Source organism: Schistocerca gregaria, chromosome 9, assembly GCF_023897955.1.
Source record: "Schistocerca gregaria isolate iqSchGreg1 chromosome 9, iqSchGreg1.2, whole genome shotgun sequence".
Taxonomy (NCBI): Eukaryota; Metazoa; Arthropoda; class Insecta; order Orthoptera; family Acrididae; genus Schistocerca; species Schistocerca gregaria.
Genome location: NC_064928.1, coordinates 161517662 through 161534337, shown reverse-complemented (window position 1 = coordinate 161534337; position 16676 = coordinate 161517662). Strand labels below are relative to the sequence as shown.

Here is a 16676-nt window from a genome sequence, read left to right as displayed (position 1 = left end):
TCATGTTGTTGTAAACAGAACCTGGATTCATCCGAAAAAATGACGTTTTGCCATTCGTGCACCTAAGTTCGTCGTTCAGTACACCATCGCAGGCGATCTTGTCTGTGATGCAGCGTCAAGGGTAACCGCAGCCATGGTCTCCGATCTATGCTGCTGCAAGCGTCACCGAACTGTTAGTGCAGATGGTTGTTGTGTTGCAAACGTCCCCATCTGTTGACTCAGGGATCGAGGCGTGGATGCACGATACGTTACAACCATGCGGATAAGATGCCTGTCATATCGACTGCTAGTTATACGAGGCCATTGTGATCCAGCACTGCGTTCCGTATTATCCTCCTGAACCCACCGATTCCATATTCTGCTAACAGTCATGGATCTCGACCACCGCGAGCAGCAATGTCCCGATACGATAAACCGCAATCGCGATAGGCTACAATCCGACCTTTATCAAACGTGATGGTACGCATTTCTCCTCCTTACACGAGGCATCACAACGTTTCTCCAGGCAACGCTGGTCAACTGCTGTTTGTGTATGAGAAATCGGTTGGAAACTTGAGCACGTTATAGGTGTCGCCACCGGCGCACACCTTGTGTGAATGCTCTGAAAAGCTAATCATTTGCGTATCACAGCATCTTCTTCCTGTCGGTTAAATTTCGCGTCTTTGGCACGTCACCTTCGTGGTGTAGCAATTTTAATGGCCAGTAGTGTATAAAGTCATGAAGACAAAAGTGGTAGGCTGTTAACCGCGTTTGTTTTATTTAAAAAGATTTAATACCTTTGACATGAAAAATTCGAATGCGTTACTTTTCATCACGCCCTCTTATGTATCCCTCCATCTATATGGCCGGAGTGGCCGTGCGGTTCTAGGCGCTACAGTCTGGAGCCGAGCGACCGCTAGAGTCGCAGGTTCAAATCCTGCCTCTGGCATGGTTGTGTGTGATGCCTTTAGGTTAGTTAGGTTTAATTAGTTCTAAGTTCTTGTTTAACCAAATCTCAAGACACTAATAACATTATACTACTCCGACCGAAGTGAGACCGCCACGTAATACCACAACTTCATAACGAACAAAGAGATCTTACAGCTTAATAAAACCAAAATGCCCACATACTAAAAGTACGAAGTCGGCCAACCAAGGTCGCAAAACTTACACACAGGAATAATAATAAGTTGCACAGTCATTAAAGATACACAAATAAGAAGGGCTAGTAATAACTCAACCAATGAAATGACTTACAGTAACGCCATTGTTAACAAGGTGGCTTCAATAAACGGACATAATGACAGAATGATTCCCAAATTGCACTTAACTTTAGAGAAAAGCGTTAAGGCCCATAGAGTTTGGAAGCAATAACGCTACAGCCGGCAGGCAATACGAGCGTTCACTCCCCATTGTTTATGCACAGGGTCACATAGACGGTATTTATTTATATATAATCCGACCGGACCCACAATGAGCGGTCCTTACAAGAATCCATAACCGGGCTGACGCCAAGGGAACGAGCAGTCTTATCAAATGGCCTGCGGCGCAAATAGATTGCAATGAAAACAAGGTCAAATCACAGCCACACTGAAATATATAATAAGCACGCCCCCATATTCTTAAGTAGCGATACTCAGTAAATTAGCCGGAAACTTAGAGATCACTTCCAGTTGCCTTAAGGCACTTTCAACATTAAATAAACATACCAGATGCTATCGTGACAAATGATTACACCATTGTACATCTGCCCGGCACGTACACACAACCGCAGCCTGTCCCAAAGCGGACAATATGTCCTAAAACAAGTTAAAATTTGCATGAAAACCACTTAAAACACTCCACGGCTAATCAAAATGGAATAAGGAACATCAGCCTCCTTAAAATAGACACTGTGAAACCAAGTTCAGAATAATCTCCGGCAGCTACACGTGCCACAATAAGTTGTAGCAATCTTCTTAGTTAAACACAGAATAGAAATCATACGTAATTTGGAGGTTGCAAAGTAGGAGCTGGTAAGCTGTTCAGCGTGAGACGACGAACCCTCCACAATTTTGCACGTCAAGGCGCCCGATGATCGGCACCGTACATCGGGCGCGATCCAAAACACAAGGGCGGTGAGCACGGCGAGTCCCCTGCGCCACGGTTAGGGACGCGGGCTTGTTTTCAACACAAGTTGGCTCGTTGAACGCCGACCGGAGACTCACTCGTCACACATTCACCCGGAAAACCCGCCGGGGCAGCAGTCAAAGATAGCAATACTGCACAATATCGATATCAGCGATGCAAGTAGAACACCCTAGCGCCAGCCGCCCCAGCTCGCTAACGTTTCATTTGTCTTTACTATTTCAAAAACACGAAGAATTTGACCACCCAGAAATAAATACATTGGAGTAAAGACTTCTTAAGTACTTCACTAAGTCACATAAAAGAAAAAAAAACTGGTACAATACATAAACCTTTGTTTTATCATCAAAATTATAAATATAATGAAATGTGCTAGGATGGAGTACCACAATCAAACTTCAAGTTTATCTCAGCGTAATACCTTCAGTTTCGTCCATCTTAGACTGGATCGTTAGTTCAGAACTTCCATTGCAAGTATAATTAATGTTATCTGTTCTTAATTTGTCGGTATAATATCTGAAACTTGTGGTCAAACAAACTTCATTCCTTGTTGCTGGAGATACTTGACGTTATATGTTATACGTAAATCGCTGTCTCAATCACAACAGCTCGTAATTTGAATAATATATAACTGGCATTTGTTTTTATTGGTTTCAGGCATGTTAAAAATTACAAACAAGGAGATTTTAACTCCCATCTACGTGTACAATTATAAGGCGCAACAGGTTCACCAGTTGTTGCCATATACATGACACTGATTAGACCTCTGATGACGTATGTAGCTCCCGTCTGGAGATATGCAGCTCCTACACGACTGCGCCGCCTGCAGATCATACAGAACAAAGAGCTACGAATCATTAGCAACGCTCCACGCTACACACGCACCGTGGATCTCCACCAAGAAAAACGCCTTGAAACCTGCAAGGAAGTGTTCAAAAAACACGCCACCCGACTATACAGGAACTCGAGACACTCGAACAATCCTTTCATCCTCACTCTGGGAAACTACGATCACAACCATAGGTGGAAGCACAAGTGGCCAAAGACACTGCTAGCTAGGGCATAGCCACCTGTGGCAAGCTACACATATTTTTTGGATTCTCTACCACATTCAGACTTATGACATTCCGCACCCCGCCTAGAACATTTACACTACTGGCAATAAAAACTGCTACACCACGAAGATGACGTGCTACAGTCGCGAAATTTAACCAGCAGGAAGGAGATGCTGTTATATGCAAATGATTAGCTTTTCAGAGCATTCACACAAGGGTGGCGCCGGTGGCGACACCTTCAACGTGCTGACATGAGGAAAGTTTCCAACCGATATTTCAGACGCAAACAGCAGCTGATCGGCGTTGCCTGGAGAAACGTTGTTGTGATGCCTCGTGTAAGGAGGAGGAATGCGTACCACCACGTTTCCGAATTTGATAAAGGTCGGATTGTAGCCTATCGCGATTGCGGTTTATCGTATCGCGATATTGCTGCTCGCGTTGGTCGAGATCCAATAACTGGTAACAGAATTTGGAATCGGTGGGTTGAAGAGGGTAATACGGAACGCCCTGCTGGATTCCAACGGCCTCGTATCACTAACAGTCGAGATGACAGGCATCTTTTCCGCATGGACAACAATCATCTGCACGAACAGTTCGACGACGTTTGCAGAAAGATGGACTATTAACTCGGAGACCATGGCTGTGGTTACCCTTGACGCTGCATCACGGACAGGAGCGCCTGTGATGGTGTACTCAACGACGGACGTGAGTGCACGAATGGCAATACGTCATTTCTTCGGATGAATCCAGGTTCTGTGTACAGCAGCATGATGGCCGTATCCGTGTTTGGCGAGATCGCGGTGAACGCACATTGGAAACGTATATTCGTCATCGCCATACTGGCGTATCACCCGGCGTGATGCTATGGGGTGCCATTGGTTACACGCCTCGGTCACCTGTTGCTCGCATTGATAGCACTTTGAACAGTGGACGTTAGATTTCAGATTTATTCGATCCCTGCGAAAACCTACATTTCAGCAGGATAATGTACGACCGCATGTTGCAGGTCCTGTACGGGATTTTCTGGATACAGAAAATGTTCGACTGCTGCCCTGGCCAGAACATTCTCCAACGTCGCCGGCCGTTGTGCCCGAGCGGTTCTAGGCGCTTCAGTCTGGAACTGCGCGACCGCCACGGTCCCAGTTTCGAATCCTGCCTCGGGCATGGATGTGTGTGATGCCCTTAGGTTAGTTAGGTTTAAGTAGTTCTAAGTCTAGGGGACTTATGATCTCAGATGTTAAGTCCCGCAGTGTTCAGAGCCATTTGAACCATTTTGTCCACACGGTACTGTTCAACGTCGGAGCCAACGTCCTGCTGCATCAATAACCTCCCCATCGTCCACGTACTGCTTCCCAAGGACTGCACCCTTCACTGAGCCAGAGAGATGGAAGCCGGTAGGAGCGAGATGCCGGCTGTCGAGTGTATGAGGAAGAACAGTCCAATCAAGCTTTCTGAGCTCCTCTCGAGTGCGCAGACTTGTGTGAGACCATGCGTTGTCACGAAGTAGGAGAAACCGTCTGCACTTTTGTAGCGACGAACACGCTGAAGATGTTTTTTTCAGTTTCCTGAGAGTAGCACAGTACACTTCAGACTTCATCGTTTAAGTAGTTCTACATTGTAGGGGACTGATGACTTCAGATGTTAAGTCCCATAGTGCTCAGAGCCATTTGAGCCATTTGAATTGAAAACGTCTGGTCAATGGCGGTCGAGCAACTGGCTCGTCACAATACGCCAGTTACTACTCTTGATGAAATGTGGTATCGTGTTGAAGCAGCATGGGCACCTGTACCTGTACACGCCATCCAAGCTCTGTTTGACTCAATGCCCAGGCGTATCAAGGCCGTTATTAAGGCCAGAGGTGGCTGTTCTGGATACTGATTTCTCAGGATCTATACACCCAAATTGGGTGAAAATGTAATGTCAGTTCTAGTATAATATATTGGTCCATCGAATACCCGTTTATCATCTGCATTTCTTCTTGGTGTAGCAACTTTAATAGTCAGTAGTGTATAAAACTGGCATGTCATGTATAGAATAAATATGAAGCGATAACGCTTTAGTCACAAAATATTAAAATAGAAAACGAATAGGCAGGCCACAAAGGGCTGCACCACATGTGTAGCTGCGGTCGCTCTGTGAGCATGGTGTGGATCCTTCTGTCACGTGGGCAGTGGGGCTGCGGATGTGCGTGCGGTCGGCGAGTGTGTACTGCGTCTAATGAGAGGACCAAACGACGTGAGAGAATGTGAGATTTTATCATTAGTGTGTTACTGGTACCAGAAGAAGACAATCGCGGACTTGTATTGTGTTTCAATTAGCAACTCCTTTTCCTGATTAAGTTCTGGTCACTCAGTGATGAAGTTCAAAACTTAGGAAGGGCAGAACCAGTGGTATGAAGAAAAAGCTTCACTATTTGCTACGTCATTGTCAACGTTATATTAATTTACAAAAGCTAATAGCGACAGCCTTCTCGCAATGTAGTGAATGTTGTCTGAAGTGCTGTTATGTATAGTACGCTGCAGAACCGTGGCGTCGAGTAGAAACGCTCACAACTTAGCTCTGTCACATACGTGAGTGATCGAAAAATTTTGTGGGGGTAATTTGGGTACATTACTATTTCATGTTTTCAGGAAGTGCTGAAAGTGAATGGCTTGTGGGTCCCTTGTGGCCCTATTCTTGTTTTGAAATTTTTTCTAATGTTCTAAGGATTGTGTTACTCTGGATACCACGCATTTGATGTGTGGTTTTGTGTTGTGGTTTCAGTGGTATAATCAACAGTGCGCGCCGTCCATTATAGCTGGTCGTTTAAGTGGGAGACCACGCCTTGGCGGCTGCCAGTTTGAATTGTAACGGATATCGCGGTCGTTCCAGTTCTTCGGCGACTTAAAGTTGAGTAGTTCATTATTTTCTCCTGGTGATGCCAAGGTGTCAGTCTTTCCTTCTTCCCCGTTCCTTTCAGCTTTCATTCAGACTCGATCTGAGTTGTAGTTTCAGCGCATATCTGCTGTGCCATTACTTATCACTGAATTTTTGTAATACCTGAAAGATGCCTTTCACTGCACTGGGTTCTTAGTATCTTACTCAAAGAGAGAAACTGTGAGTTATTTCTGCTGTTACCTCTTAAAAGGTGGGGTCTGATTTTTTTTATTTATTTATTTATTTATTTATTTTTTTTTTTTGTGGGCCTTGATGCCCGTAGACATACTGTGAGTTTAGCAATGTTTCAAATTCTAGGGCAATTATGAACTTTATTCTGGGGTATTATTTAGTAAGATCTGTTCCAAATTACAGTCCCGAGCTTGTGTTTGATTGGTAATTATTTCCTTGTCTTTATGGAGATGAAGTACCACTGAGCGTGTGTCCCACGTTCCATCTGGTAGCAGAGCGGCGTTTCATTCCACGGGCCTCTGTGTTACGGACGCACCATTTTCTTTCACTGTAAGTCTACTTACCAATCAAGTTCATTAGATTGAAAGGTCCTGTAAAATATAAAAAATGAATAGAAACAGAGACTGTATCTCGATCAACGAGACTGGAAAAAGGCGCATTTATGAGCTATTACTGCCTAGGCACTACTGTCTGTTGCACTCAGGTGAGCAATTGGAAATCAATGGTGACTGCTCCATCTTTCTCTCTAGCACTACAGCAATACTACACTCCTGGAAATGGAAAAAAGAACACATTGACACCGGTGTGTCAGACCCACCATACTTGCTCCGGACACTGCGAGAGGGCTGTACAAGCAATGATCACACGCACGGCACAGCGGACACACCAGGAACAGCGGTGTTGGCCGTCGAATGGCGCTAGCTGCCCAGCATTTGTGCACCGCCGCCGTCAGTGTCAGCCAGTTTGCCGTAGCATACGGAGCTCCATCGCAGTCTTTAACACAGGTAGCATGCCGCGACAGCGTGGACGTGAACCGTATGTGCAGTTGACGGACTTTGAGCGAGGGCGTATAGTGGGCATGCGGGAGGCCGGGTGGACGTACCGCCGAATTGCTCAACACGTGGGGCGTGAGGTCTCCACAGTACATCGATGTTGTCGCCAGTGGTCGGCGGAAGGTGCACGTGCCCGTCGACCTGGGACCGGACCGCAGCGACGCACGGATGCACGCCAAGACCGTAGGATCCTACGCAGTGCCGTAGGGGACCCCACCGCCACTTCCCAGCAAATTAGGGACACTGTTGCTCCTGGGGTATCGGCGAGGACCATTCGCAACCGTCTCCATGAAGCTGGGCTACGGTCCCGCACACCGTTAGGCTGTCTTCCGCTCACGCCCCAACATCGTGCAGCCCGCCTCCAGTGGTGTCGCGACAGGCGTGAATGGAGGGACGAATGGAGACGTGTCGTCTTCAGCGATGAGAGTCGCTTCTGCCTTGGTGCCAATGATGGTCGTATGCGTGTTTGGCGCCGTGCAGGTGAGCGCCACAATCAGGACTGCATACGACCGAGGCACACAGGGCCAACACCCGGCATCATGGTGTGGGGAGCGATCTCCTACACTGGCCGTACACCTCTGGTGATCGTCGAGGGGACACTGAATAGTGCACGGTACATCCAAACCGTCATCGAACCCATCGTTCTACCATTCCTAGACCGGCAAGGGAACTTGCTGTTCCAACAGGACAATGCACGTCCGTATGTATCCCGTGCCACCCAACGTGCTCTAGAAGGTGTAAGTCAACTACCCTGGCCAGCAAGATCTTCGGATCTGTCCCCCATTGAGCATGTTTGGGACTGGATGAAGCGTCGTCTCACGCGGTCTGCACGTCCAGCACGAACGCTGGTCCAACTGAGGCGCCAGGTGGAAATGGCATGGCAAGCCGTTCCACAGGACTACATTCAGCATCTCTACGATCGTCTCCATGGGAGAATAGCAGCCTGCATTGCTGCGAAAGGTGGATATAACTGTACTAGTGCCGACATTGGGCATGCTCTGTTGCCTGTGTCTATGTGCCTGTGGTTCTGTCAGTGTGATCATGTGATGTATCTGACCCCAGGAATGTGTCAATAAAGTTTCCCCTTCCTGGGACAATGAATTCACAGTGTTCTTATCTCAATTTCCAGGAGTGTATATTGCTACAGCGACCAGACACTTACACTATGTGATCAATAGTATCCGGACACCCTCAAAAACTTAGTTTTTTCATATTAGGTGCATTGCACTGCCACCTACTGCCAGGTATTCCATATCAGCGACCTCTCTAGACATCGTTAGAGGGCAAAATGGGGCGCTCCGCGGAACTCATGGAGTTTGAAGGCGGTCAGGTGATTGTGTGCTGTTTGTGTCATACGCCTCTACGCGAGGTTTCCACACTCCTAAACATCCCTAGGTCCACTGTTTCCGATGTGATAGTAAAGTGGAAATGTGAAGGGACACGTACAGCACAAAAGCGTACAGGCCAACCTCATCGGTTGACTGACGGAGACTGCCGATTGTTGAAGAGGATTATAGTGTGTAATAGACAGAAATCTATACAGACCACCACAAAGGAAATCCAAACTGCATCAGGATCCACTGCAAGTACTATGACAGTCAGGTGTGAGGTTAGAAAACTTGGATTTCATGGTCGAGCGGCTGCTCATATGCCACAAATCAGGCCAGTAAATGCCAAACGACGCCTCACTTGGTGTAATAAGCGTAATTTTGGACGATTGAACAGTGCAGAAATGTTGTGTGGAGTGACGAATCACGGTACACAATGTGGCGATGCGATGGCAGGGTGTGGGTATGGCGAATGCCCGGTGAACGTCATCTGCCAGAGTGTGTAGTGCCAACAGTAAAATCCGGAGGTGGTAGTGTTATGGTGTGGTCGTGTTTTTCATGGAGGAGGCTCGCATCCCTTGTGTTTTGCGGGGCACTATTACAGCACAAGCTTTGGTGTTTTAAGCGCCTTCTAGATTCCCACTGTTTAAGAGCTACTCGGGGATGGCGATTGCCTCTTTCAACACGATCCAGCACCTGTTACTAATGCACGGCCTGTGGCGGAGTGGTTACACGACAATTGCATCCTTGTAATGGACTGGCCTGCACAGTGTCCTGACCTGAATCCTATACAACATCTTTGGGATGTTTTGGAACGCCGACTTCGTGCCAGGCATCACTGACCGACATCGATACCTCTCCTCAGTGCAGCACTCCGTGAAGAATGGGCTGCCATTCCCCAAGAAACCTTCCAGCACCTCACTGATTACGCCTGCGAGAATGGAAGCTGTCATTTTCAGTCAGGTGTCCGGATACTTTTGATTACATAGTGTACTTGCTTGGCATTGCTACAGAAGATGAGTAGTGGAAAACAAATAAAAGACCGTATTTATAGAAGAAATGAATTGCAAACTTTATTTACAGTTTGTGGAAAGTACACAATTTCGGAAGATGGGCCAAGGGGGGGGGGGGGGGGGGGAGTGAAAGGGAAAAGGTGTCCAGCGGGCTCGAGAGACCGGTGTTGCAGGAGAACGTTTGGTAGTCCTCGCCGCAGGCAGTTATCCCTCGGGGTCAGTTGTTGGGGACCCCGGTTCGGAGCCCGCTCGCACTGCAGTCGTCACACGACGTCACCGTCCGGTCCGCTCAGTAGATGCCGTGGTATCCGTAGCCCAGAGCGGGGGCAGCGGCGTATCCCAGTCCGTTGTATCCCAGGCCGCTGTAGCCGTAGTAGCCGGAGGCGTAGGCGGGCACGCCGTAGGCGGAGTAGCCGTTGTACAGTCCGGAGTAGGCCACGGGGGCGGAGTAGGCCACGGGGGCGGAGTAGCCGAGGCCGGTGGCGTAGGCCAGGCCGCGCTTCTCCTTGGGGGCGGACTCCTCAGCGGCGAAGACGGCGGCGAACAGGCACAGGGCCAGGACCTGAAAAGTAGAGCATGGTGTGACAAAAGGCTGATGCAGGTGTGTGCTTAGAGCATGCATTGGATGCAGCAAGCTTAAACTGCACGGGAAGGTACTAGAATATTTACATCTGTACAGAAAAAGCACCCAGTTCCACAGGGTTCAGTGCTGGGTCCTATATTATTAGTTGGGGAGGCATCTACATCTACATGGATACTCGGCAAATCACATTTAACTGCCTGGATGAGGGTTAATCGAACCACTTTCGCAATAATGATATATTATTCCACTCACGAAATGCGCGTGGAAAAAACGGAAACCTACATATTTCCTTGCGAGCTCTGATTTCCCTTATTTTATTATGATCGTTTCTCCCCATGTACTGGGTGTTGTGTGCTGTCCTTAGGTTAGTTCTGTTTAAGTTGTTCTAAGTTCTAGGGGACTGATGACCATAACTGTTAAGTCCCATAGTGCTCAGAGCCATTTGAACCATTTTGTCTCCCCATGTAGATCGGAGTCAAAAAAATATTTACGCATTCGGAGGGCAAAGCTAGCGACTTATATTTCTTGAGAAGATCCCGCCACAACGAGATCCAAAGAATAGCGGCGCGTTTCGTCACAGGGTTATTTGGTAAGCGTGATAGCGTTACGGAAATATTTAGCAAACTCAAGTGGCAGACTCTGCAAGAGAGGCGCTCTGCATCGCGGTGTAGCTTGCTGTCCAGGTTTCTAGAGGGTGCGTTTCTGGATGAGGTATCGAATATATTGCTTCCCCCTACTTATACCTCCCGAGGAGATCACGAATGTAAAATTAGAGAGATTCGAGCGCGCACGGAGGCTTTCCGGCAGTCGTTCTTCCCGCGAACCATATGCAACAGGAACGGAAAGGGGAGGTAATGACAGTGGCACATAAAATGCCCTCCGCCACACACCGTTGGGTGGCTTGCGGCGCATAAGTGTAGATGTAGATGTAGACGCATAAGGTTTCGTAAAACACTGTGTGTTGCTGAGTCAAGAAGTCCGTATCTGTTCATTCCACATTCTCGATCGACAGGAATCGTGGACCCTTCAAGGCATTTGTTAAGGGACCGAAGTGATAACATCAGGCGCGTAGGTCGGCTGCTTAATTGTCTCCAACTATTCTGCATTACGTCATCTGCGAAATGAGGGCGTGTGTTATCATGTAGCAGCAGCAACGTATCCAAAACTCTTTTCGCCCGATACACATTCTTCGTTTTCCGATGGATCTCTACCGGCATTGGTCCTACAGCAGCCAAGAAGAAAATAGTAGCACATTGGTTGTGTTTGCAAGAATTTGGTAATAATTTCGCCATAGTTTACGTTTCCGCATTTGCCGCACGTACATCGGAAAGGGGCAAATGTCGCACCAATCCCTTGTCTGCATGTCGCGCTATTCGTCCACGAGACTCAGAGGACCATAGACACGAGTTCCCAGGCAAATGGCGCGTTTCTTGACTTCCGCAAGGAGTTCGATACAGTTCCCCACAGTCGTTTAATGAACAAAGTAAGAGCATATGGACTATCAGACCAATTGTGTGATTGGATATAAGAGTTCCTAGATAACGGAGCGCAGCATGTCATTCTCAGTGGAGAGAAGTCTTCCGAAATAAGAGTGATTTCACGTGTGCCGCAGGGGAGTGTCGTAGCACCGTTGGTATTCACAATATACATAAATGACCTTGTGGATAACATCAGAAGTTCACTGAGGCTTTTTGTGGATGATGCTCTAGTATATCGAGAGGTTGTAACAATGGAAAATTGTAGTGAAATACAGGAGGATCTGCAACGAATTGACACATTGTGCAGGGAATGGCAATTGTATCTCAATGTAGACAAATGTAATGTGCTGCGAATACATAGAAAGAAAGATCCTGTATCATTTAGCTACAATAGAGCAGGTCAGCAACTGAAAGCAATTAATTCCATAAATTATCTGGGAGTAGGTATTAGGAGTGATTTAAAATGGAATGATCATATAAAATTAATCGTCGGTAAAGCAGATGCCAGACTGAGATTCATTAGAAGAATCCTAAGGAACTGAAGTCCGAAAACAAAAGAATTAGGTTACAGTACACCTGTTCGCCCACTGCTTGAATACTGCTCACTGGTGTTGGATCCGTACCAGATAGGGTTTATAGAAGAGATAGAGAAGATCCAACGGAGAGCAGCGCGGTTCGTTACAGGATCGTTTAGAAATCAGGAAAGCGTTACGGAGATGATAGATAAACTCCAGTGGAAGACTCTGCAGGAGAGACGCTCAGCAGCTCGGTACGGGCTTTTGCTGAAGCTTCGAGAACATACCTTTACCGAAGAATCAAGCAGTATATTACTCCCTCCTACGTAATTCTCGCGAAGAGACCATGAGGATAAAATCAGAGGGATTAGAGCCCACACAGAAGTATGCCGACAATCCTTCTTTCCACGAACAATACGAGACTGGAATAGAAGGGAGAACCGATAGAGGTACTCAAGGTACTCTCCGCCACACATCGTCAGGTGGCTTGCGGAGTATGGATGTAGATGTAGATGCCGATGCTCAGAAACCGGCACTGGAGTCGCGATATGTGCCTAAATGCAGCAGCAACGCCCCTAAACAGAAACGTTTTGTTCACCCCTTATACATTCTGTAATCGTGGAGAATCAAAGTACGAAGCTTCTGAAATCCTTCTCGAACTTTATGTAGTTTATTGGGGAAACGTAAGGAACTAAGACGGTGAAAACAATGATGCCGTACGTTCAAAATTGGTCAACCAATGTCCATGATGATTAGAAAACTGGCCGAGCGAGTAACGTGAATGCAGATCTGGTTCGTTTGGTTAATAGTATCCTTAGGGAAAACCACAGACCCATCATCTCGGTGCTTTGTGTTCATTTTCCACGTATTAGTCTTACTTTACCGCACAGAATGATTATCGAAGAATAGAGTTACAAGAAATTTAATGCCAGATCGGTGCCTGAACTGCTTTCTGAAGAACAGAAGGCTCAGCTTATGCAGCAGTGCTGTCCTTTTCTCGTGCGTATGGAAAGGGAAGGCGATGCTTTTCTCAATCAGATGGTGACAGAAGATCAGAGGTGTGCGCAGAATTAATACTTCAGTCGTTCCACTTTGAGACGGGCCATTCGAAACAAACGTCTTGGCATATTGAACTATGGCGTGATTTTTTAGCTTGTCAATGCGGCGTACTCCAACCAGACTGCGAGAGTTCTAATGGGGAGTATTGCATCACTCTCCCCACAGCCGTCATTTGGCGCCTAGCGATTATCGTCTCTCTCACTCACATGAAGTGGCTTGGCTTGAAGTGCTTTGGCAATGATGAAGAGCTGAAAACCATCTTGGCAGCCAAATGACTGTACGACTGCAGAATTTCAAATCTCGTCAAACGCTACGGGATACGACAAATATCTCAACGTGACTGGATACTGTGCGGAAAAATGGAGTACGTGATTTGACAGTACCGTAAAACAAATTCCTTTATTCACAGAAAAAACTTGAAACTGCGATTGCTCTCCATAAAGTAGCTGTTAACTATACATAAACGGAAGTTACTTTATGGATAGACGCCGTAGTTTCAAGTTTTTCCTGTGAAGTTTGGAAAATAGGAGAGACAGACAGGCCCAGGTCATCAGTCACGTGAGGATAGCTCAGCAGGAAAGTGTATTCTCCACAGTAGGTACGGTTACCGGTAGTGTAAATTTACTGAGCGATGAATCCCTTTTACAAGGATATTACGCACAACACTTCTACGAATTAAGAACACAAAACATTACTCATATATCCGGGCATTTTCAGTATGACTACAGTTTTGCAAGGAGGGGAGCGTCCGTTGGCCATGACCTTGTAATAGAAACCGTTCCAGCATTTCCGTTAAGTAATGTAAGGAAAACACTGACGACGTATTTCAAAATGTCCGAGTAAAGGCTAGAGCCTTTGCTAGCTTGTACGTACAGTACAAGAAAAGAATCCCAGTTTTGTGTAATATCTCAAGTTAGAATCCCTTTTTGTATCTCATCTCACGTTGAAAAAATTTTCTAGTTAACATCTAAGGTAACTCATTTAGCAGCTGAGCATGCGAAATTATTACATTTACATCACAGTTCAGATATTCATCAAATGAGTGTTTAGATACAGGATTACACATGGAAATTGCGCTACTGGGCCGATCATGCCCCTCTCACAGCTTTTTAGACCTCAGGAAATACTCTGTCTAAGTGGTAACTATCATGTTTCACTGTGGTCGCCCTACACATGGCTGGATAAGCCAGCTTTGATACTTAACACAGTAACTCCTGTGTAATGTGCTCAGACGCGTGAAGCTGTTTTATACGAGTACATGGGAGTTAGCTACTTTAAAGAATTGGGGGTGAGGTTACTGTTGATTAAACATTCAGTGAAAAAGAAAATTTTAAATTTTAAATGTGAAGTCTGATCAATGTTAATGTCACACTGAAAATATAGGTGCAGTTATTTTCGCCACATGAGTGATTTAAGCTCTCTTTGAGACCAAACGCAAACGTCTGTCGCCCAAGACCTCAAAGAAAGTACAGACACAGCCACACTAGTAAGATGGATAAAGATGATCACTGTAGCATAAGCAGACTAAACAATGAAAATGTGAGGGGAAGGCCAAATATGTTAGCACGTTTCGAAGGCAAGAAACCCGGTAAGTATTGCCCTCCTAGGGTGAAAGTGTTTCACTTGGAATATTGATGCTTCACCTCCTAAATCATACCGATTTCAAATGGGTAGAACTAGTTTTGAGTGGTTGACAACCCAGTGTAGCGCTAGCAGTCTGATACAAGTGGGTGGCGCATTTATCAGACAAGTCCCAAACTACTGTGACAGGACAGAGCGCATTTCAGTCCTTCCCAGTTGCGTTATACACGATGCATCAGAAATAATCATACGATTTGGTACGTCTATATTTCTGAAACTAATTAAGAAATACAATGAATTTTGTTTTCTGATGAACGAGAAACTCATATAGTTTTTTTTTCTCCATCCTTTTTCATAGGTCTTCAACATGCCCCTCTTTTAAGAGGTGCACCAGGAATCGATATGAGGAGCTCCAGATCAGTAGCTGTCACATTAAACGCTAACTCAGACCAATTCCTCCCCCACCCCAGCCCTCTTCTCAATGAATAAGTTGACTCGTTCCTCACCACTGGGATACTGTTTGCGAATGTTATCACCATCGTTGTCCTCATTGCAAGTGAGGAGGAATTGCAACGCCTGTTGAATGGAATTAATAGCCCAGAGGCCACGTAATTCCGACTGAGGATTAAACAAATAAAGATTGAACTACTGAGGAGCAGCAAAGGGAAATTAGTGACGAACTTAACGTTAAAATTGTGAACCACATAGCAGGCAGAGTGAAGGAATTCTGCTACAGAGGAATCTAAAAAAATGCATGAAATATGAAGCAAGGAGGATATAAGAAGCAGACTAGCGTAGGCAATAATGCCATCATTCGCAAAGGGAAGTCTGATAGTGTGAAACGTAGGCCTTATTTGGACAAATAAATTTCTGAGAAAATGTTGTTAGCTGATAATATTCTCTGGAGAAGCGGCAAGAAAGTCAGTGTGTGTAAAACATTGACTACAAGAGGGAAATAAGCTGATAGGAAATGTTTAAGACACATAACGTCATAGTAACTGTAATGATAATTTTTCAGGTATGAACTCTATTCGGAACCAAATAAGAGTGGCACCAAAACTGATCTTTGTTTAACTTCTGACATCACTTGCGTTTTCTGTGCAAAGAGTCCCGCTCCTTTGAAGCGACGAGTACCAGTTATAGGGGGGAAAAGTAATTGAGAAGTGTATTTAAAAAACGGTCGACATAGAGCAAATCATATTTTTTGTCGACCAGTTTCATTCCAAAGGCGGACCATTTTCAGACTGTACTCAACAGTTCATGTGTGGAGACTGATCCACGGAGTAGGAATTGCAGAAGTCTCCAGATTCTGTCAACAGCTCCTACAAGCAGTTGAAAGCATCTGAGGGCTTCTGCAGCTCCTGCTCTGTGGATTCATCTCCACATGTCAGCTGTGCAATATGGTCTGCAGATGGACTGCTTTTGGACTGAAATCGGTCACCAATAAATGTGATTTCTGGGATATTGAGTTCTGAAACGAGCACTGTTTTCCAAAATTATTTGGAAAATATGTAACTGAGAAGTCCTACCCTTAGGAAAAAAAAGTTGGCTTAGAAGAGGAAGTCGTGGCCACTGGTATATAACCAGTCAGAACAATGATAACAAAACTGCGAATGAGCAAAATGGACTAATATTATAGATGCGCAGCACATTGTTTTGCTGTTGAAGACGCGAAGTACGACTTACCAGGAACTTCATCATGGTGGCGGTAGGTGGAGTGGCGTCTGTGTAGCGACTGAAGATAGCTGACCGTGCTGTGGTCTGTGGATGCCCCTGGGATGTGCCGGCCCAGCTTATATACTGTGGGGCAGAGCGGGCCTCACGCTCTGCAACAGGTGAGGCGGGGGCGGCGAGGCGGAGGGGCGGAATGAGGGGGGGGGGGGGAGTGGGCCAGACAAGACGCTGACCATCTGTCGCGGCGGAGACCTTGAACTGGAGCGCCGAGGAAACGCCCCAGCGCCGGGCGTGGTCCAACTCTTATACGACACTCCTCACGCACTAAACCTCCCCAGCACTC

The 16676-nt window shown here is 46.3% G+C and overlaps 1 protein-coding gene across 2 annotated transcripts in view; it reads right to left on the bottom strand.

Moving 5' to 3' along the window:
* Positions 1–16450, bottom strand: part of LOC126291950 (cuticle protein 6.4-like) — a 243864-nt gene extending 227414 nt beyond the window's left edge. The window contains exons 1-2 of one of the 2 annotated variants that reach the window (XM_049985699.1): positions 16346–16450; positions 9478–10005 (exon numbers count right to left, since the gene is read on the bottom strand). In XM_049985699.1, coding sequence (XP_049841656.1) covers positions 9733–10005; positions 16346–16360 — 288 coding nt within the window. In that variant the 5' untranslated portion in view covers positions 16361–16450 and the 3' untranslated portion in view covers positions 9478–9732. Of the gene's footprint in view, positions 1–9477; positions 10006–16345 lie in introns of those variants that run through there. The other variant, XM_049985702.1, reaches the window with a different exon arrangement.
* Between the last annotated feature and the right edge of the window lie 226 nt (positions 16451–16676).